Source organism: Etheostoma spectabile, chromosome 6 (genome assembly GCF_008692095.1).
Source record: "Etheostoma spectabile isolate EspeVRDwgs_2016 chromosome 6, UIUC_Espe_1.0, whole genome shotgun sequence".
NCBI lineage: Eukaryota > Metazoa > Chordata > Actinopteri > Perciformes > Percidae > Etheostoma > Etheostoma spectabile.
In genome coordinates this window covers 10,260,477-10,288,468 of record NC_045738.1, presented here as the reverse complement: position 1 = coordinate 10,288,468, position 27,992 = coordinate 10,260,477, and the positions used below count along the sequence as shown (strand labels likewise).

Sequence of the window (27,992 nt, the reverse complement as noted above, 5' to 3'; positions counted from 1 at the left end):
ATGTAGGCTTTCATTTGCACCAGAGTATTTTGTGTCAAACAAACTCACTGCATGTTTGACTTTTGTTACTAGTGTTAAATACATTGGTGCGTCTCTTACCTCTCTGCGGGGGGTGCACTGGCCACAGCTCTCATGTTTGTAGAATCAACCAAACGTGCGATGGCTCGGATCACATCTGTCTGAAGGACAACAACAAGCCTACAAATACAATTCTCAGTGCATGCAGGGCTGCCAACTTTTCCCAAAACCTTGGAGTGAGATTTGGGGGGCAACCCATATTTTGCCACGTACAAAGCAATTTTTTGGGGTCTTTATCCTTCAGGGTTTAAATTGGGGATTTGTGATATGTGGGGGGGTGGGGTTTCTCCCTGGGGGGGGTCGGGGGTATGCCCCCCCAGGAAAAAAAATTGAAAAATAAACCATTAAAGGGCACTTTCTGAGAGTTTTTTTTGCAAAAAATGAGAAAATCAAGTCTTACTGATATGTGCAAAACTGTAGGGTTAAGAACCTTGCATTTTTGTATATCAACAGGTTTTACGGCATTCAGCATTTAATTATATACATTATTAACTCTTATGATATAAAAAACTGACCCAGACAACGTGCCCCAAACAAATGACCACATGAAGAACAGTAGCAAATCTCATCAAAAGCTGAGAAGATTTGGGTCTGTTGGAAACAGGGGCCAGGGGTCCCTGGGGGTTGGGACAAGGGACCCCAAAATTAAATTAATGTTTAGATCAACCCAAGACCACTGAAATTCTAAAAGAATAAAACCCCTGATCTACATAAATTCTTTTCCTTTACCTTTGTGCCAAGGTTCAGTAAAGTTGGCCCCCATCCCCGGGCCCCCCTTACTGGATTTACTTTTTGGGGAAAAAAAGACTATTTGTTCATTCATAAAAAATCAAATTTAATTATTTACAGTTACATTTTGAGATGCACCCGAGGTTAGAGAACACATAGTGGCCCCAATGTTTGCAGTATAGTAAAATAGATAGTGATATATTGTATATAGTATAGTATATATAGTATAACTCAGATGTGTTTCACCAGATTTCTGCTCATGTTTACAACTTTGTGCCACATCAAAATATAACTCCTCCCATCTCTGTTTGCCGAGATTTGGAGAGTTGTAATATAGTCTGCTGTGCATGTCTTGCTCCCCCCTGATATGGTGGATCTCATCAGACGTCTGGAAGACACAGACGCCCATTCGGGTCTCTGGTCTCTGACAAAGTTTAGAAAGGGGGCTGTACGCTGGCGTTATCGGAGGACTACACGGATGCCAAAGCGTCACGTCCACAGCAGAGCAGGTCCCCTAACATGAACTGAAGTTGCTACGCACCAGCCGCGCTGCTCACCTCTATTGTTACAGAGAGAGTGGACAAAGAAGCGACGGACGGTCTGTGATACTCAGAGCTCATACCTAAAGCCGGGGGAATGGGATGGATCGTAAAAAATATTCTCAGTTTGGGGACAATTCGAAACTTTCACAGACAGGGAGCGCTCTTGAACCCCCTCCCCCTTCTGAAAACACAACTAGTGGCTAAACAGATAAAAACTTAGATAAAATCATCTATCAAAATTTTTACCGACACCGGGTTGACACTTTAAGCGTGAGAAAACGGGGGTGTTGTGGCGTTGAGCTGTGAAACCAGTCAATGCGTGTGTCTCACGGCCAAAGCGTGAGAGTTGGCAGCCCTGGCAATGTTTTTTTGTATGCACATTTATTCAGGAATCTATTTACCGATTTATCCAAAACTATGATGGCAGCAGTTCCCAGTGCAGTCTCAGCACGGACCAGGTCATCGAAATCCATCAAAACATCGTCGCACACATGGCGAGGGATAATCGGAGTCGAGGACCCCCCTGGGATCACTCCCAATAGATTGTCCCATCCGCCCCTGACTCCCCCTGCATCCACCACACAAGGAGGAGAGAGGAGTCATGTCAACATCTTGTAAAGTAAATCAGCATCAACACAGAAACGGGTATGGCTGCAGCCTGGAGCGTCCCATGTCATCCGTCCCGTCTCATACGGTCTCGTCTCATGCGGAGGTGCGTCCAACGGTAAATCCAGAGGGTCAAAGTTACGAAATCGCGAATAATTTTCCAGATGGAGTCACGGGTAAATTCGTGACCACATTTGTTGCAATCAATTGAAAAACGTAAAAAAAGTGTTTTTATTCATCAGTATGATAGTCTGCATTTATCTTACAGACCTGTTTAGTTAAAAAAACAAACATATTTTATTCATTTGTATGATTGCCGCAATCATATAAATTAATTAAAAAAAAAAAAAAAAATTCGCGATTTTGCATTTTTGACCCTCTGGATTTACTGTTGGACACGCCTCCGCATGAGACGAGACCGCATGAGACGGGACGGATGACATAGGACGCTCCAGGCTGCAGCCATTATACTCTTGTCAACACAGAGGTGGACTGCAAACACACACACCTGCGTGTCTCTCTATTAGCTCCCTCAGAGGAATAGACATCTCCTCCTCCACCGTGCATGGTGTGTTCACGTGCCCGGAGATGTTGAACAGCTTTGTCCCAGAGTTCCGCTCTCTCCCAAAGCTAGCAAACCAAGCTCCGCCTCGACGACAGATCGCCGGCGCCACAGCAACTGTCTCCACGTTGGAAACTGTTGTCGGGCATCCAAACACCCCTTAAAGGACAGAGATGAAGCAGTAAATAATCACTTAAAGGGCCAGTGTGTACGATTTAGGGGGATCTATTGGCAAAAATGTAATATAATATTCATAATAATAATAATAATAATATATTAATATCATGTTTTCATTAGTGTATATTGAACTGAAACTAAGTGTTGTTGCATTGTTATTAGCTTAGCCTCAACAGTAGCCCAGAACGGGCAAATCACACACTGGCTCTAGGGGCCTTTCTTGTTTTTATGTTCCCAGAAGGCCATTGTAGGTTCTCTACACGCTTGGAAAGGGAGGGGTGAGAGAAAGGGTATTCAATTTGTTGCAATCTGCAACCTCACTGCTAGATGCCACTAAATCCTACGTGCTTCTCCTTTAAACCACAATTAACCCCAGTAGGAAACTGAGAGTAGGAAGCTGTGGAGCTTTAACCTCACCTATGTCTGCAGGGAATGGCGGCTTGAGTCTAGGTTTCCCTTGTTTGCCCTCAAGAGACTCGATGAGAGCCGTCTCCTCCCCGCAGATGTAGGCGCCGGCCCCCCGCATCACAAACACATCAAAGTCAAACCCAGAGCCACAGGCATTCTTGCCTATCAGCCCTGCTTTGTATGCCTCATTGATAGCCACCTGTTTGATTAGTAGAAACAAACAACACATAGTATAAATCACACAACAACTATAGATTGACGGGTCATCCATCTATTCCTTTGCATACTTGTAGATTTGATGACTCATTGTAAAATTCTCCTCGGATATAGATGTAGGCAGCACGAGCGCCCATGGCTTTCCCGGCAATCAGGCAGCCTTCTATTAGCTTATGGGGGTCGTGACGCATTATCTCACGGTCTTTACATGTCCCAGGCTCGCCCTCATCAGCATTCACCACCAGGTACTTTGGCCTTAGGACGCAGGATATAAGGAAACACTCAATAGACTGATGCATCACCAGAGTGTCATTGCTGATGTGGACAGTGATCCTAAAGTGTCTCTGACTAATCTCAATTGTTTCTTTTCCTTCTCTTACCTGCCATCGCTGGGTTTGTTCATGAAGCTCCACTTCATGCCAGTGGGGAAGCCAGCTCCTCCTCTGCCTCGAAGCCCGGAGATTTTTACCTCATTTAGGATCCAGTCTGATCCCTTCAGTAGGATCTCTTTAGTCTTATACCAGTCTCCTCGTCTCAGTGAGCCCTCGAGTCTGGTAGGAAGAGGGAGAGGTGAACAAGTCTTTCTATTGAGTTTAGGTCCTTAGAGATGGTCTGCAAGAAAAAAAAAGTCCTTTACCTCCAGTTATGCCGGCCATATAAGTTGGTGAATATCCGGTCTTCATCACTCAGAGGGCCAAATGTGGTCTTTTTTTGCTTTACCTAGTGACGGAGATAAAGATAACAGAAAAGTGTGATTGATCACTGTAAAAAGTATCTGTAATGTGTACTGAGATCATTTCTGTTATGATTTTCCACTATTAATACAAATTTTACAGTAGCCTACATGAAATGGGCAATAATTAGTATGCTCTGCTATATAATGAACATAGGCCTAAAGTCCACAATACATTTAAATTCAATATACCTCTAATACTTTGTGACCACAACAACGTCTGCCTGTCCTATCTTATATATCATATAGAATGTGAAAATGTTGAAGTCCAAAAACAAATTAATCAAAAATAGCTGGTTAAAGAATATCATGTTTATTTCTGTAGTTCTGTTGGATAATCTCATTTGACTAAAACCTCAGTTACTTACTGCGTGTCAAAACCCTCTGTATGAAAGTAGGCCTGAGGGCAAGTGTGCTGAGTTTTATTGCAGTGTGTTCTGCAGTGTGTGTGTGTGTATGGTACTGTGCATGCAGGCCTACCTGCGGCTGTGCTGCAGTGCTGCAGGTCAGACGCGGAGCGACCTGACGCACCACAGCGCCCCACAGCATCCGCCGAGGCAGCATCCTGCGAGCGACAAACACCTCCAACTCCCTCAAACGGTTTTATCGTCCAAAGCTTTCCCTCCGAGAGCCTCCGTTTCACTTGTCATACAATCAAAACGATTTCTGAAAACTCCGCTGTTACAGGAGCTGCAGTATGGCCCTGCCCGTTTAGCTTAATTAAACTAAGAGGATAAATGGAACTACGTCAAATCCTATCCCATCCGCCCGTGCAACTTCCCAAAGGCGCGTGCGCGTTCAATCAAACTGACAATTAACTTGTGAGTATCAGGGTCGCAAAAGGGCGCAATCATCAAGGGACTTTGTACATGGTTAACAATGTTATAACTAGATTGTTAATGTGAAGGTAACAATCACACGTATCCAGGGTCCATAAATAGCCCTTGACTGGCCTATTTGACAACTAGGCCTTTATTTCCCAGAAGCTATTTTTACTCATCTTAGTAAGAAAACTAATATAGGCCTACTTTTACTAATTACATTCACAATGGCTCAGTTCTATCCAGGTGCCCCAGTAAGCAGTGAGCCAGCATGCACAACAGCAGGACCCTGAAGCTGAATCAGCTGAATGTAATTCAGCCATCTAACTTGTCAAAATGTCTGCTGTGAAAAAAGGACGCTAATATGGGGAAAAGGACATCTTCTTCAGTCATATTATTACAAGTTACTAATGAGTAAGAAATTTCAGAACAGAAATGCCAAAGATAAATTTAAGGTATTCACAAAAATATTTTGCCCAGTACACAGTTTGTCCACCAGAGAGCACAAGTCAACTGTAATTTCCCAACCAGCACACATCTTGGTCACTCAATAACTCTTTAATGACCAAATGAACTACTTTTTTACTAAAGCCTTTCCTAAAAAGGGTCGTTTTGTTGGAATTAATAACAGAAACACAGAAAAGATCAAGCTGAGATATGTTTATTTATTTTCTTTACATTTATTGAAACAAATGATGGGAAAATTAATTAATATCTCTGAAAAGGTTCCACTAAAAACTGAAAGACAAAAATGTATCCCTGATAGCGGGGTCTTTACACAGACCAGACCCCATGTCCCCTCACCGAAGCCAAGAAAACAAACAGCTCACATAGAAACACACACTTCACAGCTGGCATCAGTTAACCCTCATTCATTCACAAAGCTCTGACTGGGAGCACCAACACCCTTCACAGGCAGTACCAACTGCCACACTGCCATTCCAGTAGGACTGGTTCCAGTAAGGCCAGGAGTTTACTATCATACCTATTATTTCCCTATTTTTTAATCTCATAACAGGTTTATTTCATTTGGTTTTCAACCGTCAAATGATACAAAATCTCTCATTTTGAAACCACTGGCCTTACACTTACATGAAGAGTGTCAATCACCTGACAGCACCAAACCATTTCTTCCCATTTTATATTGTGTATAATCACTTAGTGCATTGCTCAAGATTTCCTGAGAGTAGTTGCAGCTCAAAAAAAAAAAATCTAAGGCAACTTCATCCCAATATATAATATATTGACTATAACTCTGTACTATTATGCAGGAGGAAGAGTATTCTATGTATGCAGGTTTTAAAGAAGTATTTCAATCACAATCTTAAATGGTATTGAGTGAGTTAATGGACTAGATATTGAAGGTCAGACAAAAAGGCTTGAAGTTCTCAAATCTCATAGTGCAAATAAAATGGAAATTAAAAAAAGGTTTACTACACAACAAGGAACGGATAGTGCACACAGAGTCAGACCCGCAGACTGCGACAGCAGGTTCTGACTACATGGTTTTCAAGAGATTTGGAAATAAAAAGAAAATTGCTGTCGTTTAAAACCATTACCGACTGCATTACACCCTGCAAAAGGCCTTAATGTACTGGTCCAGGGAAAGCATGATGCAACTTAAAAGGTTTTTGGTCGAAGATAGATTAACTCAAATGATAATAGCCCCTTTAGAACAATGGTGGCCGATTTATAAGAACTGCCATGTTAACATGTGTTACACTACGATAAATGTGAAATTAACAACAGAAAAGCATACTGAACATGTCCAACAACAAGTCCTTCTGTGTTCCAATTTTATCGAAGGTTTCAAACCTCCTGACTTCTTTGCGCTGTTCCCTTCTCCCTACCCCGGAGGATGGAATGTGCCTGTAATATTGCAGTACCTGACAGGGTTAAATGTGCAAAGAATGCATTTGAGGAAGAATCGTCAAAAGAAGTCAAGCAGCCCATGAAAAAGGCGTTAACTTATATGGAGATGTTGAGTCCAAATCTTTAGCGCAATGCAGCTTTTTGTAAGACTTGTGATCTGTGTCCTACCCTTGGATTTGGTCTTATAAAAAACCATAACCATAATAAATAACAATAAATAAATATATACAGAAAAGGGGGAATGCCAACTCTTTCACTCACTCACTTTTTTGCCCCTTTTCCATATTTCTTTTCAAACAAGGAACCCAAACGAGTGCATTGATAATCCACAGCCTTTGGGAAAGGAAGATATGTGTTTAACATAATCAACATCAACTCATTGACCCAGACTTTGTCTATTTTGGTCAGGCATTTAACACAGAGCTCTACGGCTCTGAAACACTCAAACATGGAAGCAGATTCTTTCTCATGGCTATCAAAACAGTTGGGAAGAGTCTTCTCTTCAAATCCAACATTGGCTACAATTCACCTCTCTCCTCTCCTGTTAACTTAAGACTTAAGAAAATAGCTGAACTAAAAATCTTTGGTTTAAGCACCAAGTCAAAGCAAAGATTACCACTAACAAGAAAAGACACAACAAACATTATTGCGTACAATGTACAGAAGGAGTTTGATTAACTACAGTGCCTTTCTACTGATAACCACCAGAGGACAGCGGGCACACAAACTCATTCTTGTGATCTAGGAGCCATGACTTTTGAATTGCACCAGAATCAATACATTTTTTTTGTAACTAAAATAAACATCTTTAAAGATCCCTTCATGTCGCAGCTCTGGATTTTAATTTGCATAGTAAATAGCATCCCAGTTACCACACACGCAACACACGCATGTCCAGCTAGAAAATCAAATCAAACAGCTCAAACCTGAAATACAGGAAATTAAAACAGTAAACGAGAAATAAAATCTAAAAAGACAAATTAAATCAAAATGCCAAGAGCCAGAAGACAAACATTTACAATATCTAAGAAAACCCGTTTTCCATTTTTTCTTTTAATAACATTTATTTGTTTGTTTTTTAAATTTTTTTTTAAGCGCTCTCTATATTGGAGCAGCAGGTTATTAGTCCAGCCACCTGAGTGAGATTTTTTTTACTGTGGATGCTTTACCACACAGACACGCACAGGTACACACACCACACACACACACACACACACACACACACACACACACACACACACACACACACACACAACACACACACACACCACACACACACACACACACACACACACCACACACACACACACACACAACACACACACACACACCCTCTTTACACTATTCCTCCTCCTCCGCTTCTTCTTCTCCAAGTTCCTCTTCAACTTCGTCAGCCCATCGGTCGCGATGCGCAGCCGGCGAGTGGGTTCCTCCTGGATCTTCTCCCTCTGCCTCTCTGCCCCCTCGCAGCTCCAGACCTCGCAAGAAGAGCTCAGGGTAGCCCGCCAGCCTGTGAGGCCCAAGCTGAGCCAAGGCCTGAAGGGCAAGAGACCGCTCCCTCTCAACGTCACCTGGAAACATCAGCGGGGGGCCGATACCGGATCCACTCCCGTCATCAAGCATTGTGCGAGGGAGCAACGCTGAGGAGTGGGCCTGTAAAGGCAGAGCCTCCAGAGGGTCTGACTGCTCTCTCCCGCCTCCGTCCTCACTCCCATCCTCCCCAAGCTCAGCACCACGTCTGGGCCGGCGTGTGCGCAGCTCCAGGCAGCTGTGTCCTTTGCGGTGACGCTGGAGATGGTCCTCTCGGGCAAAGGCCTTGTGGCAGAGCGGACACTCAAAGGGCCTCGCCCCACTGTGGAGGGACAGGTGGTTTTTGAGGTCGTATGAGTGGAGAAACCGGGCAGGACAGTGCGGGCAGGGGTAAGGACGCTCACCGGTGTGTTTCCTCATGTGGATCTTCAACTTATCATTCCTAATAAAGGGGAAAAAGGGAAGATAAAGAATGAGGGGCAGAAAGGACAGAGAGATAAACATCTACAAACACGCAACATCACAACATTCTTTTGGGTTCGTATTATATGTGAGAATTTTCTGTACCGGGTGAAACGGACTCCGCAAGCAGAGCACTGAAAGGGCTTCTCTCCAGTGTGTGTCCTCATGTGTCGGGGCAGTTTTCCTGCTCCATGGATGATCTTCTGACAAACAGGACACTGCTGGGGCGTCTGAGACTTTCTCTTCCTCCCACCTCCGGCTGCTGATGCCGCCGCTCTTCGAACAGCTACAGAGGTAGGTAAGGAGGTGCTTTCCATCAGCATACCATCGTCGCCAAAAATCTCCATGTCCTCATCTTCTGACAGCTTGTCATTCAAGGGTGGGACAGGCGGAGGATGGGCTATATGGGGGCGCTCATGCAGCCAGTGAAGAATCCCACCATTTAGTGTGGCCCCTCTACCTGGCTTTTTGATCGCACTGGGATCTCCGTTCTGCCTGGATTTGAAGCGAAGCTCCTCCTGTTCAGGGCTCAGAGGCTGGGTAGACGGCAGGGAGCGAAGGCTGTCGGATGCAGGTGAAGGGTGCAAGACGGGAGAAGCGGGTGGTGGGTTCAAAACCGAGGAGTTGATGTGATGTGACCCTACTTTTTTCACCTTCTTTTTGTCAGTTTTTCTTCGGGACCCTCTCTCCACCTTGCTCTCTCCTCTCACCATCCTCTCAGTGGCTGTGTGATGGGCCCTCTGTTCCTCTGCCGTCTCCCCCTCCACCTGAGCCGTCTCCCCCAGGATGTCTCTGCACGCGTCAGCGACACACTGGATGCCCAGAAGCTGAGCCCCTCGCAGCACATCTCTCATCCCAGAGCTGGGGATGGTCAGGGTGGCAGTGTAGGCGAACTCCAGCAGGGCGTCCAGAGCGTCGGGTGCCACACAGTCCAGCTGGCACACGCTGAAACCTCCTCCGCCCTCGCCGCCCCCCTCCTCTGCCCCGAACAGCCGGCGGAAGTAGAGACTGACGGCGGCCATGACAGAGCGATGAGTTGGGTAGCGAGCCCCGCGGGATGTCAGAGTGAGGTCACAGAGTAGTCCTGTCCTCCTCTGGTCATTTAGGTGGGACAAGAGCTCGTTGCTGTGCTCCGGGAAGGGGATCCCAATCAGACCGTCCTCTCCTGGAGACATTGCCACCTGTGTGAACGAAGGGAAAGATGAGGTAAGTGGAGGAACTGAGGTTTGAGCAAATCACAGTTTTGTACCTGTCACAATCTCCCTTTAATATGGATAACGTTTTTTTTTTCCAATTCATTTTATCATTTATTTTGCTCTCTTTGTAGTTACTAACAATGAAAGAATACCTTTATTTCAGAGAGCTTAAAAGTATCTAAATGTAAATCGTCTGTAGCGTGACTGACACAAGGAGTTTCTTTCACGTGAGGGACAATTTAAACCGGACTTGGCAACAACTCTACCCCCTTATCCTCCCCACCCTCCCTCCCCCCTGTACTTTCTCTCCAGATTACTAAATCAGGAGGTGGCGATTTTGGCCAGTGAGATGGGGGTTGGGACACCAGAGGACAAATGCGATGGAGATGATCAAGCCAGCTGCAAAATATAACAGCAAGAAAAAGTTGAAGAAATAACCATTTGAGCAGAGAGAGAGGAGAGAGAGAGAGAGAGAGAGAGGAGAGAGAGAGAGAGAGAGAGAGAGAGAGAGAGAGAGAGAGAGAGAGAGATAAAACGATTGATTACAGTGACACGGAAAGGATGCTGTTTTATGCAATGGACTGTATGTGCTGTAACCAAAGGGCAGTAGGTTAATTCCCGTGTGAAACCTTTATAGCATTAGCTGTTTGATTAAAATACCTGGCGAAAACAGAGAGGGGCAAATGGAGGAGAGAGAGAATAAAGAAAAGCAAGCAAGGGACAAGGAGGAAGTGACAGGCAAGAGTGGGTTTAAGGGGGTAGTACCAGTGAAAGAACAAGGACTGAGGACTGAAATAAAAGTACGTCACTCACAAACTTGATGCACAACATTTACAGTACGGTCAGTTAGTAGATGTCAGTTATTTCAATCCATTCTGTCTTTTTTTTAACCCAGTAAAGACGTTTTATGAGCAAATCTATCGACACAGAGGTACGAGTGTAATACTGTACTGCAGGTCAACAATAACTTTTTTTATTTCTCTTTGTGAGACATAATGAGTTCTGGCAGAAATAAGACCTAACAACTCCCTTCTTTGGCTCCCTAAGCTCACACCTCACCCAGTCCACACTATACCTGCTCAACAATATCTCTCACACACACCTGAGCAGACCAGAATTTCCACAAACAACTCCCCCTCCAGATTCCCCCTCCCTGCCCATCATCTCCCTCCCATAGCAACCGGCAGCCCCCTGGCCATCCAATAACAGTGTTCACACAATGCCCAGAGGGCTCTGCACAACGACGATACATCCACCTGACTAACCTGCTCCAAAACACACCCTATTAAATACACACAAATAGGCACAAGAGTGCACCACACACACACACACACACACACACACACACACACACACACACACACACACACACACACACACACACACAACCACACACACACCACACACCCACACACACACACACAACACACACCCACACACCACACACACACACACACACACACACACACACACACACACACACACACAACACACACACACACACACACATTGCGTGCCAATCTGTGGCTCCCCCCACCCTATTGTTAGATTTAACCTGTTCTGTGACGATCTAAACGCCAGCCTTTTTTAAACACATACTTGTTTAAATGTACTCCACCCATTTAATGAAAAAAATAAAATAAAAAAAAAGAGTAAAAAGTACAGCCAATTACATAAATACCTCTCAAAAATTTGCAGATGTCAAACTTCCCAAATGTTCTTTTTCTCATCCCCTGGACACAAGTTAATCCTACCTTCCCAATCTTCATGGGCACGGGCACAGTCAGCTTGAGACGAGGTAGCGTATGTCTCACGGCATCCATCTTTTTGCTCTTCTCCCTTCGCGGTTTTTGAAAAGAGACTTTTTTTCTTTCCTATTGCCTTCAACCCTTAGACATGTAACTTAAAGGTCTGATCTCTTTGTCAGAAGTTGGGGTTAAGCGTTCATCCTTGGGGATGTCTACCTCTTTTGCACAGTCTGTCACTTATTCTCCTTCCTGTTGTATAGGAAGAACGAGGGTGCACGCTGACGAAGGCAGATTCAAGATAACCCTCCCCCCCCAGGTCGCCTACGCGCCCCCTCTCTCCAAAACCCAACGGCCCATTTTCCGAACACTTTCCGATAAACACCATCTCCTCGTCGACCTCTCCCTGTTCAGAAAGAGGCCAAAAGGTAGATGGGGAGTAGTGTAGCTAAGATCACGGCAGGACTGCAGATGATCTAGAATAAATAACCTTCAGGCTTCAGACCACACACAGACATTAGTTGAACTGGTTTGGCAGGAAGGAAACAGGCACATGCAACCAAAACACCTCAGAAATACCAATATGTTTTTTAGTCAACTCACAGAATGTCAAAGTTAAACAATCATGTAAGAACCAAAATCATATTGGCATTATGAGTCATATTACACCCAGGAACAAACATTCAGGTAGGTGCAATATGAGTTAAACCATATTGAATCGTACCACAAAGATAAACTGGTGCAGTAGGCTCTTTAAACGGCTCATAGTGCTCTTTATAAGATAACACCATGGCCTCTACAACAGATATTTACTGTTATTTTTGCCATAGCATTTTAATAAGAGTTATCTCTACAACTTGAGGCAACAAGGACGCCATGTGTTGTGGCAGCCACTGATACGAAGAGTGAGGAAGTCAGGGGCATGTGTTTGCTTTGTCTCTTGCACACACAATTGTTATTTTTACATTAACACCATACTAGAGAAACCATTTTGATAACGGATCAATTCTTTAAGCCAAAAATCCTCTGGTTCCAGCTTCTCAAATGTTAGGAGTGACTGCTTCTCTCTGTCTTATGTGATTGTAAACTGAACCACTTTGGGTTTTGGATAGTAGCTAGAATGTTGCAAGTGAGTTTTTCACTATTTCCTGACATTTTATGGATAAATCTTAAGATGAATTGTAAGCTGCAGCCCTACATCATACACAGATGTCTAATAACATGCTAGAAAAAGCATTGAGGGTAGGACATAAATTCCATTAGCAACCTACCACCTAAGCCTCTGTAGGACAAAGTGTAAATTCAGTCCTTGACCTTGTATGCGTAAAGTTTGTCTCATTGTAAGTAGACACAATAACCAACCTGAATGTCAAATTTAAAGATCACAATCAAAAGGTAATCATTGTTTAAATGCATCCAAAGGAAAACAGTTGTTGCTGACAATTATCATGTGCATAAATACACAATATGTCACGTTTTGCCCAATTTCTGAAATGCCCTCAATAAGTCAAAAAGTCGCTAAAATGTGAAACCCAGAAATCTTAAACAAAGCAAGACAAGTGAGACACAAAGGGGTTTCAGGAGGAGCACACAACAACGCAGGTTAAATTTCCGGCGCAGAGGAGAAAAAAAAGCATCATGGGTGGTTGGTGGTTCGAGCTTGTTATTTTAGGCATATTTCATATTCTTTAGAACACAGGCGTGTTCGGAAAATTGCAAAGTTGCAATGATTCCCATCAGTTTTCTGTCTGTCTGTGAGTCACTTAATACTGACACATCATGACATGCACAACCACACACACAAAGTACACACTGTATATCCTCTCTTCTCCTTCCTTGTCACCTTGTTTCTGTTTTTTGTTGCTAACCAAGGACATGTCTGCATAAGCTCCCTAACCTTGCAACACACGGTTACTAATGTTAAAAGCAGCCCACAGGCAGATACCACAAACACATTTTGTCTTGCAAACAAAATAATGTTAGTTCACAAGACCATTTTCAACTACAATCATAAAACATAATTGTACGTCATTACATCATTGTACGTTTTTTTCATGTTAATTAGGGATCAATACCTTAAAGTCAAACAACTGATATCACGGTTTGCCTTAAGGTGTGTCATTTGAAGTCCCCACAAAAAAGTATTTACATTTTTTCTGCCATTTTTGTCCACTTTTTTATGCATTTAACGCTACAGTTAAGATATCATCCTTCCAACAATTGGCACTTATCTCTTTTTTGGTTTTTGTTCTCACCTCCCACTCTTTTTGTCGACGATGGAGGAATTCACCTCCTCTGCAACTCTACGGCTTCCTCATCCCTTGCTTTCATTATGTGCACACGCTTCCTCTCTCAACAAGGATTAATTTGTTACCTTATTAAAAAATAATGATAAGATTTGGAAATGTTTAATCCTATTATCTTACTGTCAGGCCAAGTGTCATGAACCTAAAACTGCAACTGTAAAAATCAATAAACATGTTTCGAAAAGAATCCACCGAGGATTCGTTTTTACTGACAAAGGAAATGGAAACTTAAATCCACCATTACTGTCCACTGCGACGACTCAGTGTAACTCCCAAAAAACTTTGACACACATTTGTGTGGAGGCCAGGAAAATTACAGCATGGATTGACCAAACTTGCACACAAAGATGTATTCTTCAGTAAAAAAGCAGGTTAGAGTATCCATCGTCTATATCATGAAATCCCTCTGTACACGCTCACAGTTTGTGACTGAAACTAGAACTACTATGTTATTTTTATGGGTCTTATTTTCCGTTAAAAGCTGTAAGTTTTCCCAGTCCACCTCAATTATATCAGGCTCCAGCGTTAAGGGGGAAAATATGACTTTATACTATTCACAGAAAACTGCGGCTGAGAGAGAGAAGGAGAAATGCTTTTATGAATTCTGATGTCAGATGTTTTCCACAGTGCCTGTACATGTGTGTTTGTAACTTGGGTGTGTGTGTGTGTATGTTGGTAAATGTGAGCATGTATGGTTGGTTGCATGTGGTGTGATGAATTTTTTTACGACTCTCATACTCTGTACTTAAGCCGAGAATAGGGATAATTCTTTAACTTTAACAAAGTCCTGAATTAAAATTGAACGTGGAAGGAATAAGAGTGAAATTTTTAAAAGCAGACTTTTTTTTTTAGCAACAATATTTTGTGTTTTTTGTGGCCCAAATGTTATGTTGCCTGTATGGAGATACAGTTCTAAACATTGTAGCAGCTCAAATACATAAAACAAATGTACTTATTACTGTAACATGCTCACAAATAAGGAGCAGTTGTCCATTCTATTCAGCAAATCATTCCGATAGAACCCACTCTTTGAGGCGTTATTCAGAACCACACCATAACAAATTATGATGCTTACCTACCACTGTGCCAGAAAAACAACAAAATGAAAAAACACATGGAAAGTAAAAGCTCATACCGTTTCTCCTCCACACACTCGTCTTCCTCTCACCACTTTTCTTCTCTGTGACAAAAGTAATTTTAAGGGTTAAAGAAAGTTTTCACCCTCTTTACACCTCTTTTATTTGGGGTAGTGTGGTGCTGGGACACCTTCTCTGAGGAAGAGTAGGGGAGGAGGAAACAGGGGGGGATGAGAAGAGATGTGAGTAAACACGTCTGCCAAACCAAAGCTGTACCCAGTGGAGTACTCTTACAGGACTATCAAAGTGCAAAACCTTCACATTTAAGTAATAAATATACCCCAAAACTGACACATGCAGGTCTTCTAAAATTGCAGGTCGTCTTTACCAGGACCTAAAACACAAGCTCCACCAGCTCTGCTTCCCAACAGTACCCTCCGGACTGAACATTTGCATCCTACCAGGAGATATAAAAACAGATGCAACCGGGTAAAATTTGAATCTGCATTTGAATTTGTCAAAGACAAGACTTGAGACGCCATCATGATAATTCGAATGATTGCACCCTGCCATGAAAGGACATGAAAGGGGATTTAAAAAAGGAGAAGTTCATTGGGCTATTGAGAAGTTCTGTCTTTTATTAAAGTAAGACCCTGCAATGGAGCCCTCCTTATGTAACTGGGGCATTTATGGTCTGTGTGTGCTTGGACGCATGCGCACATTGTGGTCTTAGTTCCAAGAACACATTACATTATTCATTTGGCTGGCAGAGCAGAGGCCCTTATCCCCTCGCCCTCACACACCACAAACTCTCCACTGCGAGCTACAACAGCAGCCAGTTTGCATGACAGACCTGAACGCCAATGTGAACCTACAGGAGGATTATCAGCTTATCACCACTTGGGACAAGACATTTGGGTGCACCTATATACAGTCTGTCCCATAATATTCACCAACTTCTCAGCGGAAGTTTATGTAAATATAATTGTCTTTTTACATAAATTATCTTTTTAAGGGCAGCACTGACATCTAATATCACAGTATGACATTTTTTTGTAATTCAAGAATATTTTGGGGATGAATATTAAGGCTTTTAAGAAGAGATTTTCTCAATTTACTCAATTTCAACAATTAAATTACAGCAGAAAATAATAATATTTCATTGTAATTTAGCCTTTCGGATGAGGAAATTTACAGAATTCACGCTGTAAATCCCCATAGATTATATTGATATATTACCCTGTGCAACACAACATACTATACCATCACACTTATTTATATTTTTGTGTTTAAATAAATAAATAAAATTACACTACAGTTAACACCCATACAGTAAGTATGTTCCTGGCAATTCTGCTCACAAGGCTCCATGTTTGAAGTTTTTTTTAAATAAACAGAGTTGGACCTTTATAGATTTATTTTGCTTACTTCTTTGTCATTCTTTTACAATAATGAAGCTTTATTGCAGATACAGGTCCATATTACACATCATACATGATAAAAAGTAATATAAAGATACTCCTTCCTTACAGCTTTTGATGTGTGAAGAGACTTTATGTGACCACTCTGAAAGTGATGATTCAGTAAAGTTATTTCCCTCTAAAAATGAAAACAAAAGAATGTTGTTCTTATTTTTTCTGAAACAAGTTTATGTGTAAAATTTCTTCCATGTTTGAGACTGTGAAATTAGAAGACAGCAGGAGTAGGAAAAGAAACAAATCTGAGGTTTGAAAGAGGAAAAAGGTACGAGATTTGAGAAGAGACAACAAAGGGAACATGAGGGAGGTATATTTTCTAAAAACACACATGTTCTTAGAAATCACACAAGAAAAAGGAGGGTATGGGGGAGGAGAACACATGAGAGTGAGTGAATGGGGAGTGGGTGTAGTGAGATACTCAGAGATAAAAAGCAGACAAGAGGGGAGGTTAAGACAGGAAAATCTAGTCCCGACCTCGAACAATCTGTGTTAGCGAGGTGACATGAAACAAGAGGAGACAGAGTTGAGTTACAAGGGGAGAGGAAGGGGGAGACAGAAAAAGAGAAGGGAGAGGAGCTGCAGTGACATGACGACTGGGAGATAAACAGAGCAAGAGGTGAACACATGCACACAGAGACAGGAAGTAGCAAGAATCCTTGCAGGTGTGTGTGTGTGCATGTGTGTGGGTGGGTGTGTGTGTGTGTGTGCAGATGTTTGAGGGAGAGATGTGGTAGCAGTTACCTCTATCATTAGCATCACCAAAAGGGAGTTTCACGCTAAGATGGACAACACACAGATGTGCCAGAGGAGGCATACTGACGCCGTGGTTTCGCACTCTACTCTGGCTTACAGTTCCTTATCGGGTCAGCAGTTTCTATCCCCCTCCATACACTCCAAAACTGTGTGTGGAGTGTCAAGGTGTGGGTGAATCACACACTGCGCCTCAATTAATATGCAAGTGAAGTAGAGAAAATTGATTTCTGCACATGTGGTTTTACTGACTTTAATATACCTGATGAGCTTTTTTAGTATCATTAATATAAGCACTGCATTTTATGCCTCTGTAAATTTGTATTTACATGGTGGTACTTTTTTTTTTTTGTCTTTGCCAATCTCCGTGGAGGGAGGGGTGGATGTGGGGAGATGATTGTTTGTGTTGGCGTTTCTTGTTTGTTCTGAAGAAACAAATAAAAATAATTGAATAATAAAATATACCTGAGTAGCTCATGTGAGTTGATGAAGCCAGGAACATTTCCTCTGAGACAACTGATTACACTGCATGTGAAAAACTGTAATGAAAGCAGCCAAAGAGTGATAAAGTATCATTACAGTCAAATGTACAGTATTTATCAGCGTGCTTGCTGTAACTGAGCGGGGGTGTTCCAACACGTCGGCCCGTGGTACAACAGATGAGCTGTGTAGGTGTCAATCGTGGAGCAGAGCACCAAGCGCAGTAACTCAGCTCAAAGTTATTTTACACCAAGCATTTACATGGAGAGCAAACTAAATTAATTCTTTCTTGATTACATTTTTTAAAGGATTGAATTATGAATATTATATTAGGAACAGTTTTGAAAACAAATTTGTATTTTCATATACATTTCTAATGATCTTGCTATACAAATTTGATTAGGCTATGAAACTGTAAAAGGCCATGAGGAACATTCGGCTTTTCATCTAGAATAGACACAGAAATCAAACAATATATAAAATTAAAACAAATACTGTCTCGTTAACATACTTTTTTGTTTATGTAGGGTGCTATTAAAGTGACATTCAATATATGTTTATGATGTTTTTAAAAAGGGTATGTTAAGTTTACATTTATTACTGTAAGATTGTAAGACATTTTTCATATTCTGACCTGTTGTCGTTTTCTGTGTTTTGCTGAATGGTTTGTTTGAAATTGAAATAAAATGTAGTAAGCAATTCATAAAAGAAGATATACCCATAAACTGTGAAGAACATTCATTAAGTAGCCGTTTTTTCCAAGCCTGTATATATATATATGTGTGTGTCTTGTGTGTGTGTGTGTGTGTGTGTGTGTGTGTGTGTGTGTGTGTGTGTGTGTGTATATATATCGAAATGTAAGCATTTGTGCATTTACAGTTGGACAACATACCAAGAACAACCAACAATATAATTTAATCTAATTCAATAGCACTATAATTACTATAAATCCCTTTAACGCTTAAAATATAACCTTTTTTAAACTGCTTTTGAGGCTGCACTCTAATTTTATCCACTCAGTTAAACATGTTACAAAATAATCTAACACATAAATGCACACAAATTGCTGCTGCAAAAAAACTCTAAATATTTAAAATAATAAATTTCACCAAAGTAGCATGAGCAAAAAAGTTCCCCTACAGGCACACACAAATCTATAAACGCATGTGCTGTATGTGTATGCATTTGTAAGTGTAGATTACTGTGCGTGCACTTGTGTGTCTGTGTGGGTAAGCCTGGAGACGTATGGAAGCTACAACTCTCAGTATGTCATTTCTTCTTATTTAGAGCGGCTGTGGATCAGGGGCAGAGCAGTGGCCTACAGGTTGGTGGTTCGATCCCTGGCCATGCAGTCCCATGTTGAAGTGTCCTTGGGCAAGACAGTGAACCCCATATTGCTCCCGATGCTGCACCATAGGTGTGTAAATGTGAGTGAATGTTTATCTAACTAAGTGTACCTTGCACAATAGATAAACCTATTGTTACAGCTTTATCAATAATAGTTAAACAGTTGTACATTTTTATTTTTATTCCCGACTTGTATATATTTGAAATTATTTGTTCTTCTATTCGATCCTATTATTATTTAATGTATATTGTATCCTGTTATGTCATGTATATTCTGTATGTGCGCTGTGTATCTGATATTTTGCTGCTGCAACACTGGAATTTCCCATTTTTTGTGATCAATAAAAATCTCTATCTATCTATCTATCTATCTATCTATCTATCTGTCAGGTGGCACCTTGTATGGCAGCCTCAGCCACAGTGTATATGAATGGTTCCTTTTACTATGTAAAAGTACTTTGAGTAGTTGTTAAGACTAGAAAATGGGGGATTGTTTTGGAGATGAGGCAGTGTAAAACAAAAGATGAGCATTTACATTATGATGTTTACAGTTTCTCAGTGTGTATTCAAATAGCAGTTATGTCTGTCCTATGAATATCTAAATGAAAATAATGAAAAACATAATTCTAAAACAAATGTATTCAATACGGATAATATGTCTTCAACCAAAGAAAGATGATTTGAGGCTGCAGAAAGCAACAGAATCAGTTTTTGAACTGAGCTTTTAATTTGCACATATCTTTTTATAAGAACACGTTTGGAACAACTTAAACATTTTTCTGTGCATGTGCTGTGTCTTAAGTTGCCACATCACTGGGAGGGTCTCAACAACTGCTGTTCTCCTACACAAATGACGTCCCGCTTCAGCGGAAGATATTGCAAAAGCACTGGACACACACACACCACAACAGAGAGAAATGTCGCAAAACTAACTGATCCGATCAGTTTCCTCTTCCTGTGCACAGCAAAGATGATCGGCCAATAGAACAGATGAAGAGATAAATGGAAGACAAAGTGACACACAGAAGAAGAGCAAAAACAGCTCTGACAGAGATAAAGTAAACAGCTTTTCTGATCTTGAGAAGCAGAAAGAAGTAAAAAAAACAAAAAAAAAAAACAAAAAGAATTAGACACGAGTCAAATATGTGTCACCTTCCTGATAAATAAGTTTAATGGCATGGTAGTGAACTACATTTTTACTGGAATTAAATTCCATGAACTATATACCGGCCCTCAGAATAACTTGGACAAACTACTGCGGTGTCAGGAACCCAACAGCTGCGTAAGTGCAACAACAACAGATAACTCATAACTTCTCTTCCTGATGGACGTCTCACAATTAAATCGTAATTTTCTCTTTCACAGTCTAAATGAAGGATGTTTGAAGAGGGGAGGAGAGAAGGAAAAATTGATAAAAGAAATACATATTTTATTACAGAACTGTGGTCTATAAATATGCTGTGTCATATGTCCCTTCCGCAACAATTGCAATGTTATTTTATTTGAATTTTTTTAATAATTCCAAAAGTTACTTTTTCCTCCAAAAAGGGATGGAATAAAAGCCTCTATTTGCTGCTGGATTTCCCCTTTGAACATCACACATGAAAGGGGTCAGTTTCAACAGCAATGACTCTCCTTGCCTGCTCATGTTTGGGTGTTTATTCTCACTTTCCTTGAAGTGTTGTCTCACTGTACCTATTTATGATAACCGCCCGCTCAGTGTGTACAGAAACAATTGCACTGTTACTCGAAGAGCTGAATCATGATCACTCCTTCAGCCTGTAGCTTTTTTTCGGTCTGTTTTCGCTCTCTCACTCTTCTCTGACTCTTTACAAGAAGAAGAGTCATGGCCACCTGCCAATTGGTTAATGCTGGGTGGCGTGGGATGCGAGGCTGGTGGTCGAGAGCGAAGGAGGGCTGTCAAATGCTACAGAAACTCATGACTGAAAAGAGGAAATGGTAGATACATAACTTCCTCTATTGACACAGATCGAGTGGGGGCAAGAGTTAACTGTAGTAGCAGCAGACTGGATAATGGACACCATGTAGTCACCCCTGTGGCATTACTGCCTCGATGTGGGGAAACAACTGCCATATATGGTGAAAACGCGGCTTTTGTTCAGAGGTCAAGGTCAAAGGCACATGGTCATGGTTTATGCACATGTTTAAATAAAAGGGGACTTCCAATCATAAAACTAATGAGTTACATCATTGAACAATTACCATGACTGAAAATAAACCATCGACCAAAATGTATTTGACTTGAGAAGTGTAGCCCCATTTCCTGCATTGGACGACACACCAGTTTGACTGCAGAGGTGTCATTTCTCCTTGTTAATTGAAGAGTAGGGAATAGATTGATTTTCTCTGAATGAAGGTTGTTGCAACATAGCCAAAGAGCCTGAGAAAAAAGGTGAGACACCTTCAAATATTAGGGGCAAAAACTTTTACTTCTTTCAACTCCCATTCTCCCTCCCCCGTTCTGTCTCTCTCTCCCCACCTTCCTCCCACTCAGTCGGTTTGTATGAAACTGAAAGACCCATGTCTGAAATGGGGGAATTTATATGGGCTCACATGCCCTAATTAACGCATTTCCTGGAACCATGTGCATGCATGTATTATATATATATATATATATATATATATATATATATATATATATTATTTGTGTGTGTCTGTATGCATGTGTTGGAAGTGTGCGTGGTGTGTGTGTGTGTGCGCGCGTGTTCCTCGCCTGACAGACCACTCAATGTCACTTCCCCCTACCCTCCAGTTCACGGACACATGGTTGTCACACCAGTCATACTCCAGCAAAGCCAAAGTCACATGATTTGTCACACCAACTTGCCCACCACACACACACACACACACACACACACACACACACACACACACACACACACACACACACACACACACACACACACACACACACACACACACACACACACACACACACACACACACACACACACACACACACACACACACAATTTCTAATCCGACTTAAAGGAATACGAGTGTCAATGACTGTACTTACAATATAATCCTTTTTTACACCACTGCATGATACTCTATTATTCCTCCGCTCTACATTTGTGTTAAAGTATTTTAAAATAGTGTTTAGCAGGAGAGACATTTCATGTTGACTCTAACGATGTTTGGCAGTAATCATAAATGGTTTATAGTTGTTTTAAACACTAAAAACAATCCACCAAACTGGAAGAATCTCGTTTAGATTGGCAAGACAGTCTGAAAACATATATGAAGGCCCTCAGAAATGCCAGATCAGACTATTACTCATCACTAATAGAAGAAAACAAGAAACCCATGGTCTCTTTTCAGCACTGTGGCCAGGCTGACAGAGAGTCACAGCTCTGTTGAGCCATCTATTCCAACAGCTCTGAGTAGTGACAACTTCATGAGCTTCTTTAATGATAAAATAGAACAATTAGAGATAAAATTAACCACCTCTTGCCCTCAATGATTCACCTTTAAAACGCAGAACTGCTAGAAAGAACAACAAGACCTGACATATTCTTAGGCTGCTTTTATAGACCTTCAACAATTAATGTTAACGGTCTCATCAGCTAAGCCTGTCTCTTAGACCCTATCCCAACAATGCTACTTAAAAGAAGAGTTACCCGTGGTTAACACTTCATTACTAGATATTATCAATATGTCTTTATTAACAAGTTATGTGCATTGAGTCTGGTTGCAGATGCTCTTTATGCTACAATGACATAATCTTTAAAGAATATATACAAATTCACATTAAAGACTAAAATGATCAAGATATGCTTTAGAGTGTTTTGTATAAGCTTTTAATTTTAGGGCCTTCTCAGTAAGTGTATGATCAGTTAAAGAAAGCAATTTCAAAAATATGTATTCCTTGCTTGATCGAATGATGTATGTGGTCCAGCTTTAAGTGCTGAACCCTGGAGGCAAAATAATGTTTTGAGCCATAGGTTCTCTCTGTTGAACAGAAACTACAATTGGAATGACATTAACTGACTGAAAGAATTCTGTGCATAAGAAATAATACAGCAATATGGTTTATTAATTATTTATTAGGTTAAACAAACCATTAAATTTGCTATCTATAATTTGTCTATTCTCTCATAAAGTACATTATTATTTACAGGAATCAGAAATTGAGATTTCGGCTAATCAATAATATATATACTGTATATCATATCAATCAATATCCAAACAATTTATTTTTTCCAGGTGCATTTTAATTGCATTTTAATAAATTAGCTAGCATAACATTAGCCTTAAGCTATGTTGTTGGCATTGGAGAAATGTGTCCTGGTATTACTCTTACTAACATCAATACACACCACTCTACAGCTTCTCAAAAGCAGTGTTGCTTTGTTGCGATTATATCACAAACCCAAAACTAGAGAGACAAGAGACAAGAGTGTATTTTTGGCTTCATTCCCAAACTTTCTTTAAAAGCCAATTGCTGTTATAGTGCACATGGCTGCTATAAATATTCAACTGCCTGACCACTTTATTCAGCTCATGTTTATTCCAAGGAAAATTATATTTTCATGAAGCCCCTTCTCTCTTGCCATTCTATATTAAAAAAAACACAACATTGTTTTGACCCCCACAACAATGTGTTTGTGGTGTAAACTGTGGTGTGACAAGCTGAATAAAACAGGTACAGATTTAGTTGTTCTGGATGATTTGTATAATTCATATACAGTACATCTCTCCTTTGTGTTATTGTAGCTCAGACAAACATTGGGCTGAGGTCCATAAAATCAAATGATCTCCGTCCACTCATCATCAATCATTTAAAAATTACAATCTCTGATGTTTATTTGAATATATTTTTCTTAAATTCATCTGTGTGGTGGAGTATGTTGTAGTTAACACTAAAACTGAGCATTTAGTGTGGCTACAAATTTTCTTTATATAACATAAATGTTGATTGGGTTTGTTTGATTTGGTTGAAATCCCCAATGACATCAGTTAAATGATATTCATGTTCACATTACTCCTCATGCTTAGGATGGGTGAAATGCAAGGATTGAATTGTTGTTCTTTACAATTGAATGTTATAAAGTTTCTGAATAAATAAAGTTTCTTCTTATTACATGATTGATCAGTGGCATGTTTAATATTTTTGTGCCTTCAGGGGGTGCTAACAAACATAAATGTAACGTATACACTTAAGATGAGATATGTATTTTGTAACAAGAAAGTATTTTCGGAGATTAAAGAAAGTCCAGTAGAATAACTACTGTGATTAATGGGAAGGTGTTTAAATAGCATGTAACTTTTAAGGACATTTCAGGTGTTATGTCTACACATTTTATTTAATGCCCCATTCTCTTTCCCAACATCGTCAGTTGGGAGTCAACGTTGTGACTGCAAACAAACAAACAAACAAACAAAACTACATGCTTATGTTTAGGCAACACAACTACGTGGTTATGTTTAGGCAACAAAACTAAGTGGTTATGTTTAGAAAAATGTCATGGAGTGGGATAAAATAAAGTTAAGTAGTCAACGTGAATAAATAAATAAGTTAAAATTGACTTTTGGTTCCACACTGAACACAAACTGCGGTGTCCTGGGTGAAAGTCCTGTTTGTTTGAACCATCCATCCGCCCACCCACCCCGTCCTTCTCCCTATGCAGAGTAGACTTTACCGCTCCTTAGACTACATCACAATACAGTAGTAGAGTAGTAGAGACTAAATCACGCAAAAAATAAATAAATACGTAGTGATAACATGCAAAATGACATAGGAACTTGTCATGTTATTTATGCTATTTGGTGATACCAATGTGGGATAACATCACATTTTGCAACCAATCACCCCAGGATGGTGGTCATACTGCATTTGTGCCACTGACTGGTTTCCCAAAAGTTTCTTAAAGATATCACTATGATTCAAACATTGTTGAAGCTCGCACACTTGATTTAAATAAGAGACCAAAAGTCTGTCCAAAAGTGTGCACTATTATATCCACTTGTACAATTCATCACATCACATCACATACAAACACCTCTGCCTTCTCCTTGACAGCATGGCCACCTGGGGGTGTGGCCATTTGGAGCAGGTATTAACACATTTGCATTTAGATATGTTTGGATGACACTTTGTACCAACTATTTTGTTTGAGGGATACCAAACCATTAAGATAATCTTTGTCCCATTTTGCATCCATGGGCTAAGGTCTTTTGAGAAAACTTACCAAAATGGTTGACAGCATAAATAAAAATGTGTTTGAAAAAGACAGGGAGTTATTACATAACATACACAGTAACATATGATGAGTAATTCCTACCTCCGGTCCATAAACCCAGGAGAAAATGGGGGCCTGCTTTATTCTGCCTATCGCTTGTCCCCCTCCTCTTTGGTCCTTTGCCCGGAGATTAGCAGAGGTCATACACCTTAAGAAAAAGGCACAAAAGTGTTAAAAAAATTAACCTGATTTGATTTGAATTTTATTCACCCCAAAGTGAGGCTCAGAATCAGGCATTCACCAATTATGTGAACAAAGACATAATGAACTGATAGAGTAGCCTAAGCACAAACTGCTGACTAATTGAGGCATTTGTTTTTTTCTCTCTTGTAAAATAGGTTAGATCAGCTTCAGTGCATGTGAATAAGCGCGCGCACACACACACACACCACACACAAGACATGACAGAGTAATGGGGGAGGGGTTCTGAACGAGCAAAACAAGGCACAAACCACCGTCCACTTGATCTTCGAAATACTTCCACACATCAGGAGTGAAAACACACACACACACACACACACACACACACACACACACACACACACAACAACATCAACACACAACAACAACACAACAAACAAGACACACACACCAACACCCACACACTCACAACAATACACCACACACAGAGACAAACACACACACACACACACACACACCTCTCTTTAAGGTGAGTGTGATTAACTGCATACTGTTCTGTACTGTTGAGTTCCACAGCTCTCTAAGAACATTTCTTTAGTAGAGAATGTGTCTGAAGTGCAGATTCAGACTAAACACACAATGATGAAGCATCAGCAGGGAAACAAGAGATATCAGCAACGAGAAGCAGGCCTGTAGAAAGCAGAGCAGGACAGAGGTCATGTCAGGACAGTGGGAACGAGGGATGAAGTACAGATGTCTAATTATGTTGCAGACAAAGTTAGGGCAAACAGAGCAGGCATTAAGAATTTATTTCAAAACCCTGATGGTTCTTCCATATGTGGGAAGCTATCCTAGCACAAGAGAGCATTGGATGTCCACTCACATGATGGCATGCACACAGGGAAGAAAACAGTGAGACAAAAGAATACAAAAAAAGGACTTCTCTTCTCCAAACGGTTAACCCCTTGGTCACAAGCTCAGGCCGTTGTCAATGTGTAGGCCCCTCAGAGGCCAAGAGGTGAGCGGAAAAACAAAAAAGCAGCGACAACACCTGAGCCTAGAGGGCATAAGGCATTAACTACCTACACGGACAGCTAAAGATTTACAGGCTGTGCCCAAGAGACAGGGAAACCAAACCCAAGCCAGTTGAGCTTGTTAGGCCAGTCTGTTAGAGGGGCGAGTCAGCAACACATCTACCAACACACACACACACCACACACACACACAAACACACACACACACCCCACACACACACACACACACCACACACACACACACACAACACACACACACACACACACACCCCCATGAGGCAGCGTTAACCCAACATTACAGCCTGAGTATATCCTATTGTAACAGTAACAGGATTAAATAAAACACTGGGTGCGCCAAGGAGAAGAGGATGATGATAATTAACAGACCACTGAGGGGAGATCATTTAGGTGCAAAAGGCTAAAACCAACAGATCCACCCTGCGTGCCCATGAGCAGCGGAGAGGCAGGTGATGTGCGTGAGAGCAGGTTAGGTTTTGGATGTCAGCCGGTGTTCTCGGCTATAATTAGCAGCAGTCTCCAGAAATGTACCCGCCGACCCTACTCTCCCTCTCTCACCTGGCCGCCGACGTGCGCGCGCACACGCGCACGCACGCGCGCGCACACACACACACACACACACACACACACACACACACACACACACACACACACTTTAAATGTGTGCATTTCAAAGTATAGCTGAAAAGCGCAGTGTCTGTGGGGATTTAATGTAGACGTGAGTTAGGCTACCGGATAGGCTACCTGTGACGTGTATAGTCCTCCCGTGACCCCGATCAGAACCGGGGAGGAGGGAGGCTATAGGTTGTGGCAAGCCGGTGCTGTCATTGCAAACATACATGCTACTTATCCTACATTATGTTTAACTTGTTGGTGTTTTAATTTGCATTCAAATGACAGCAGTCAGGTGAAGTAGTTACCTGAGTGCCGGTGTGTCACCTGTTCAGACTCGTCGCCTCCCACCTGACCGTCCTCCACACTTCCTGGATTATTCCGTCCCACCCTGCCTACTTCTTCTTTTTTTATCCTCACAGCTCTTGTATATTCTTCTCCACCGGGGGTCACCGCGGCTTTCGTCCTCAGATCGACACCCAGGAGGTTTTAATCTTCGCCAAATCGTAGGTCGGCGTTTTTCTTGTAGGTTCTCTCGTCTCTGCAGACCGCCGGCTCTCTGGGCTGCTCTGACCCCCTGTGTGCTGCCTCCGCTGGCCCACTCCGACTCCCAGCTCCTTCTTTCTGAGAACCAGGAAGCGGCTTGCCCTACTTACACCCAGTCGCGGATTGGCTCTGACAGGGCTGGAGAAGAGACCGCCGGGGTGGGCAGGGCACAGAGGAGGGATGTGAGGGAGGGAGAGAGAGAACGGAGGGGGTCCGACTCTGTTGCGATAGGCCAGAAGCGGTGTCTGTCGCTGTGGCGGT

General features: G+C 41.6%; 3 protein-coding genes across 6 annotated transcripts in view; 1 reads left to right on the top strand and 2 right to left on the bottom strand.

Annotated features, from left to right (window-relative positions):
* The window catches only part of LOC116690648 (NADH dehydrogenase [ubiquinone] flavoprotein 1, mitochondrial-like), a 5,825-nt gene extending 1,042 nt beyond the window's left edge, over nt 1-4,783 (bottom strand). The window contains 9 exon segments of the mRNA XM_032517734.1: nt 100-146; nt 149-179; nt 1,751-1,917; nt 2,464-2,676; nt 3,112-3,301; nt 3,390-3,573; nt 3,699-3,869; nt 3,956-4,038; nt 4,532-4,783. Coding sequence (XP_032373625.1) covers nt 100-146; nt 149-179; nt 1,751-1,917; nt 2,464-2,676; nt 3,112-3,301; nt 3,390-3,573; nt 3,699-3,869; nt 3,956-4,038; nt 4,532-4,615 — 1,170 coding nt within the window. The 5' untranslated portion in view covers nt 4,616-4,783.
* Nucleotides 1-12,530, top strand: part of khdc4 (KH domain containing 4, pre-mRNA splicing factor) — a 20,708-nt gene extending 8,178 nt beyond the window's left edge. The window contains exon 14 of the mRNA XM_032517732.1: nt 12,446-12,530. Coding sequence (XP_032373623.1) covers nt 12,446-12,515 — 70 coding nt within the window. The 3' untranslated portion in view covers nt 12,516-12,530. The remainder of the gene's footprint in view (nt 1-12,445) is intronic.
* zbtb7b (zinc finger and BTB domain containing 7B) lies at nt 5,518-27,992 on the bottom strand. 4 transcript variants are annotated; one of them, XM_032517728.1, is made up of 4 exons: nt 27,494-27,992; nt 25,423-25,528; nt 8,842-9,917; nt 5,518-8,716 (listed from the first exon to the last, which is right to left on the bottom strand). In XM_032517728.1, exons 2-4 carry the CDS (start codon nt 25,522-25,524, stop codon nt 8,086-8,088), a joined length of 1,809 nt encoding a protein of 602 aa, XP_032373619.1. In that variant the 5' UTR covers nt 25,525-25,528; nt 27,494-27,992; the 3' UTR covers nt 5,518-8,085. The 4 variants fall into 4 exon arrangements, with proteins under 4 accessions (XP_032373619.1, XP_032373620.1, XP_032373617.1 ...); XM_032517729.1 differs by having other exon boundaries at nt 27,513-27,992; XM_032517726.1 differs by lacking the exon at nt 27,494-27,992 and adding an exon at nt 26,405-26,620.

Coding starts and splice junctions, on each gene's coding strand:
- zbtb7b (XM_032517726.1), bottom strand. Junction 9,918..25,422: donor CCTGGGTTTATGGACCGGAG/GTAGGAATTACT, acceptor TCGTTCACACAG/GTGGCAATGTCTCCAGGAGA. Junction 8,717..8,841: donor TGCGGAGTCCGTTTCACCCG/GTACAGAAAATT, acceptor CCCCTTTATTAG/GAATGATAAGTTGAAGATCC.